Source organism: Carlito syrichta, unplaced genomic scaffold (assembly GCF_000164805.1).
Source record: "Carlito syrichta isolate Samal-C Ts95f unplaced genomic scaffold, Tarsius_syrichta-2.0.1 Scaffold100633, whole genome shotgun sequence".
NCBI lineage: Eukaryota > Metazoa > Chordata > Mammalia > Primates > Tarsiidae > Carlito > Carlito syrichta.
The window spans coordinates 70,640-76,648 of record NW_007044729.1 but is presented as its reverse complement, the minus strand read 5'-3'; the positions used below and the strand labels follow the sequence as shown (position 1 = coordinate 76,648).

General features: G+C 35.3%; 1 protein-coding gene across 2 annotated transcripts in view; it reads right to left on the bottom strand.

Moving 5' to 3' along the window:
• PLEKHA5 (pleckstrin homology domain containing A5) overlaps nucleotides 1–6,009 on the bottom strand; it is a 143,797-nt gene that overhangs the window by 85,459 nt on the left and 52,329 nt on the right. For both annotated transcript variants that reach the window (XM_008064322.1, XM_021715462.1), the window contains exons 10-11: nucleotides 4,685–5,150; nucleotides 1,919–2,002 (exon numbers count right to left, since the gene is read on the bottom strand). In XM_008064322.1, the coding sequence (XP_008062513.1) occupies nucleotides 1,919–2,002; nucleotides 4,685–5,150 (550 nt within the window). The remainder of the gene's footprint in view (nucleotides 1–1,918; nucleotides 2,003–4,684; nucleotides 5,151–6,009) is intronic.

Genomic DNA, 6,009 nt, shown 5'->3' with positions numbered 1-6,009 from the left:
CTCACCTCAGCCTCCCAAAGGCGCGGGATTACAGGCTGAGCCACCGAGCCCGGCGGTTAGTATGATTTCTAAGGAGAATAAGTTTTCAGCAGTGGATGAAATGCCTTAAAAGGCCAATTCAATATATTTTTCTTTGTTAGAAATACAGTAAAGTATGAGCATTGGCAGTCTTATAGCCAATAAAATATCACTTGGTGTCTCTGAGCTCTGTTAACTTAAAGACTGTAGGTGGGCTTAGAGGGAGTACAGATTCTCATGACTTGAGTGCTACGTGTACTCTCAAAACTTCCAGGCCAAAAAGGATTCCTGAGATTAATCTGTTTTGCCTGCCCACAACATAGCATTACACTAGTGCTCTTCTGTTCTGTTCATCTGCTATTACTTTTCATTTTCCATGCAATTCTTTTTAGAGACAAAAATCAATTTTAACTGTTATTTGAAGCACATTAAAATTATTGCCTTCAGACAGAAAAAGTGTCAGAAGTAAATTATAGCTACTATAGGATTCCTTAGCTAAAACTGGGTATCCACAGAGATGAGGCAACAGTCTTTTACTGTATAATTCACAAAGAATGTTTACTGTGACTCGAAGAAACTGCCTAACAGAAAAAGAACAGTGCTTTTGCTCTAATGCCAACCACATCTTGTGACCTCATGATTCTGAGATAGTCCTTGTCTTATGATCATCATATTCGGGTCTTGAGGTCTTGTCAGGGAGAAGGTAGGGTGGAATAAGGAAGTTAAATATTCTAAGAACCCACAGTGATATAAAAAGAAATCTTGAAACTACAGTATATTATTTATGCAGCTAAAAAAATAGGATTTTCAAAGAATGAAAGATATCAACAAACTTATTGGATATTTAAATTTTGAGGTCAAACAAAAAGGAGCATTCTGACAAAAAAGTAGGAGAGGTGGTAAATACATTTTATCCTAAATATCCACTAGAGGGAGCAAGGCAGGAGAGAAAATTTTGAAACATGATATTTAGCATTTACTTTATGATTAATGCCTTTTGTCATATCAACAATCTAATGTTTAAAATTCCAACATTAAAACGTTCTTGTTTTTAATCAAACAATATTTAAAATCGTCAATAAATAAACTGCAAGTAGTTTAAAGCCAGGAACTAGGTCCTTATATCTAACTAAGCGTGTAAAGGATGAAACAAAACAATGGTTGGAGGAAACATAAGATGACTTTGTTTTGATTACTGTGGGAAGAGCATGTTAAATAATAACCAACCATATATATAAGTGCTAAAATCACATCTTCACAGACATTGAGATTATCTACTGATAATAAAGCCAGTGACCCTAATAAAAAAAAGTGCTATTAAAATAAACTGTAGTGAGAAGTCATTTTCTAAATTAGAACAGTGTCTTGCATATTTCCAACTTGAACATAACACTGACAATGAAATAATGGTAAATGCTTGCTTTGATTGAGAATTGGTATAGTCTTACTTTTTCTGCTGGTATGTAAATCAGTTTCTTTTAGCTCTAAAGTTGTTAATCTATATAAAAATTTGCAAGAAAAACTTCTGAACAAGCATTTAGTTTGACTACAAATAGTTGCTTGCTAGATTTGTTTTACTAATGAGTTGCTCAACTTCTGTTTTAAGGATAAGGAACCCACCTAGGTTATAAAGGATAAAGTAAACCCACCTAGGTTATAAACTTTCAAAATATAATCTTTTATTTAGGTAGTCACACACTTAGGCAAAGGTATCCACTAAGTCACTGAAATGGCTACATGATTCCAAATTCTTCTGATGAGCATCTCTTTCACAAAAGCAGTAATGGTTTTTCTTTGGGAAATAAAACTGAAAATTCAAGCTTAAAAGCTCTGTCAGATCTGTGCCTTCCTGTGTAGCACATAAATAAAACATGATATGGTAAATGAAGATATTACTCACCGTTTTCCCTTGGAGGCTCTGGGGACTAATAGACTGTAAAGTTAGGCCAGCTGGCATTGACCTTCTGTCAGGCACATAGACGTGCTAGGAAAGTAAGGGCACAACAGAATTCTGTGGTAAAGTTTTTTTCTTGTCAATGTCAGTGATGAGATATCTAAAATTCATATTATGAAATAACCATTTAAAAACTGCTATTTAATTCTATATAGTCTGGTTCAGAGGTTCTCAAACTCTTTGGTCTCAAGACCCCTTTATAGATTCTTAAAAAGAAAATTCAGTGTCACGAGTGGAATTGTTTTGTAGTTTTGCAAATCTTTAATGTTTGGCTGGATTCTTGTATCTGCTTCTGTATTCAATCTGTTGTGATAATCTCTTTTGGTGGAAGTATGTGAAGAAAATCACCCTCGATATATATAGCTGGAAAGGGAAGAGAACTGTAATAGTTTTTATTATAGATATTCATTTTTGACACTGCACTAAAACTCAAAAAAGTGGCACTTTCTTAAAGGTTTGTTGCAAAGTGGTATCTGAACCATATCAATGTACCTCTGATACTCTGTTACATTAATATCCACTGGTCTATTTGCACTGTACACAAATCTTTGCCTATGCATAATTTTGTAACATCAAACATTGGTCATCTGGGTAATATTGGTTCAGTGAATTACACAATGTTTTAAATGTTGACACATTTCAGTGTACAATATTAAAAATCACATCTGTTAATATCACCACCAATCTTTAAGCACTAGAAAGCTGTCAAGTTCAGTGCGGCAGATACATGATTTCCAAAATGCTAATTTTCCCTTGAAAACTCAAATGCTGTCATCAGTGACAAATACTGTCAGTTGTTTTCCTTGAAGTGACAGGCTAGAATTTCACTTTGAGAAAGTGTGTCTATCAAATGCTAAGTCCAAATACTGATAATTGTCTTTTGTTCCTTCAAGTAAAAACACATTCCATGAAAAAAAGGAGCTAGTTCAGCTTGCAACTGAAATAGTTTATCTGTGAGACAACCATTAGCATTTTGGTTGCAACAGAAATGAGCTATGCACATTTCCATTTCATCACATGTAACATTAAAATTATGTAATAAAAGGTTAAGAGTCAATAACGTTATTTTTTACTGTTTCATCAAGGGGATTTGTAAGTGAACCTGCTACTTTATTTATTTTATTCTAAGTATGCGGCAGTGAAGCATACAATGACCGACAGCATAGTTTGGAGCCACTGTCTTGATTTATGCTGAGGTGCCAGAATTTTACTGACCATCACTTTTGTACTATTAGTGTAAATGGTAATTCAATGAAGAATGCCTTATAATTATTATAAAGATCGTTTTGAGCTTACCACCTCCCTGAAAGGGGCATGGAGAGGGACCTCCCCCAGGGGTCCATTAACTACACTTTGAGAACTACTGATTTAAAGAAGATGATAGAACAATTTGAAAGAAAAAATCGGCAACGCTGGATTAGTTTTTTGGATGGAGGAGAAGTAGCAGACATTTACTTGGTTGGGAACTAAACAGCACACATTCATCTCATATAATTTGAAACAGATGATATATTCTGGCCAAGAATATGAAAAATACTAATAATCATGAGAGTATGTAATTTAGAGCCACTTTTAAACTACACTTTAAGTAATACAACTAATAATTGTACTAATAACTGCACTACATTTTAAGTAATACAACTAATAATTTAGAGCCACTTTTTAACTACACTTTAAGTAATACAACTAATACAAGATCAGATTTTTCTTGTATATTGTTGCTATTTTTTATCACTCATGACATAGCCTTTGGCTGTTCAAAGTGAGAAAGCACTGAACTTTATTACAGTGGAACCTTTTTTTAGTGAGGTAAACTAAGGCTTTCTTCAAAAGAAATTCCTGATTGATTCATTAATTTCTAACAAATATTTATGGAAATATCAAGCAAATGTTTTACACAACAATGCATTGGAAGTATTCAGTTTGTCACACGCAAAAAAGGAAGAAATGAAGCATTTTATAATAGTATATAGCAAGAAATTCTTAGTGTTAAAAGGAAAATGACATTCCTTTCACTTTAGGGTAGACAGTAGGGAACTGGCTAACTGATCAAAACAACTGATTTAGTATTATGCAAAGCTGATCAATACAAAGCACTCTGAATTCACTTCAAATAATCTACTAAGCAATGTTTAAACCAACTTAAGGTGCAAATTAAAACATGGTCTCTATCCATACCTTAATGTATGGATATGTATATATACCATTAAGCTTTGTGAGATTCTAATATAAAATCAAGTATTTAAGGGGATGTCTCCACATGCCGAATATTCAGCTGGCTAGAAGATGAGGTAACACTTTTATCCTAGCAAAAAACAGGATGAGCCTGATATAAGATTGCAGGTATGCCAGTAGAGGGCAGGTAGAGAATTTGCAAGTTTGTAAAGCACCAATAAAAATGCATGTGGTCTTAAACTATAGAGAAGACTGATAAGATATGCTATCCTGCAGAGACAAATGCATAATACATCTGCTCAAAAGAACTGTCTCTGTGCTATTGACAGATGAAGTGTTGCAAGCTTAGGTAATTTTTTATACATGCGATTTTAACACTGTAGACTATTTTTCTTTAATTTTTTAAACAAAAAAGGTGCTGCCTTGCTTACCTCCCCTCTATTCTCTCGTTACTCGCATCGAAGAGAACAGTATATTAGAAAGAAAACACAGCATTTATGAAGTAGTGAGTTAACACAAAATCAGCGGACATTTTACCTTAGGGTGATGGGCTCTGTGCCTGCGGTCTATTGTCACATCTCCTCTCTGAATTGGTGAAGACACTTCAGATCTATATGTGCGTTGAGGGGAGTATCCCTGATAAGCAGCTATCGATCCATGGGAAGGTGATGTGGGGATAGAGTGCATCGTCTGGTCAGAAATATTAACCATGGTTTTGGGACTACTCAAAGTATTGTGTCGAGGGAGGGTGCTCTGCTTATTATAAAACTGACGCTGCTGCCATTCGTAGAGCTGCCACATTGTGTCATCTCTCATAGACCTCCGCTTCTCTTCAGCTCCGGGTCCTACTGTCTTGTCATGAGTGGAAGGGGTTACGCTGCAGATACTTTCAGGCCTGGTCTTGCTGTTTCTTGGGAGAGTTCTGTAACCTTCAGGGTAGCGGGCCATAATCTGGGCTCTGTGGCTTGGCATATTTCTTGGTAATGTTTGGTAAGAAATTACTCTAAAAAGAAATCAAAAGGTAAAAATGAAAGTGAAAGCTATTTTTCAAATTCTAAATTAGAGAACGTTTCTTTTCTTCTGATAAGTATAATAAATGTTAGGATGTAGTTTTTAAAAGGACAAAATACTATACAAGGTATAAATTATTAACAGATTTATGAAATTCAATTAAATAAACTTAATATAGTAATAGCATCTATGAAAATTACATAAGACTGTTAGTTCTGCACAATGTAGAGTTTGGCTTAAAGAAAAAAGAGTATTTATTCTACTTCATTTAAGAAATAAGAATGCTCAAAATCTAATATCAAGTCTGTCTCTATATTTTATTTGTTTTTACATAAACAAATTCCCAGAATCTCATTTTCTTTTTTCTTAAGTCAGAGTCTCACTCTGTCACCCGGTTGGAGTGCACTGGTACACTAATGGCCACTGAAGCCTCCATCTGTTGGGCTCAGGCAATTCTTCTGTCTCAGCCTTCCAAGTAGCTGGAACTACAGGCGTGCGCCACCAAGCCCGACCAGTTTTTTATAATTTATTGAAGAGACAAGGTCTCATCAAGTTGCTCAGGTTGATCTCGAATCCCTGGGCTCAGGCAATCCTCTTGCCTTAGGCTCGCATAGTGCTGGGAATACAGTTGTGAGCCACCACACCAGGCCTCTCATTTTCATATATCTAATCAGAGCAGTTAAACAGGATTTCTGCATATGGATAAAGTATGAAGTTTTCGAGTTATAACTATGATGCATAAAGACAGGAAAGGAGCTACTGCAGGTTGACTGTTTTCCTGTACTTTTTTCATTTAGAAAACACAGCCGGGCTCGGTGGCTCAGCCTGTAATCCCGCGTCTTTGGGAGGCC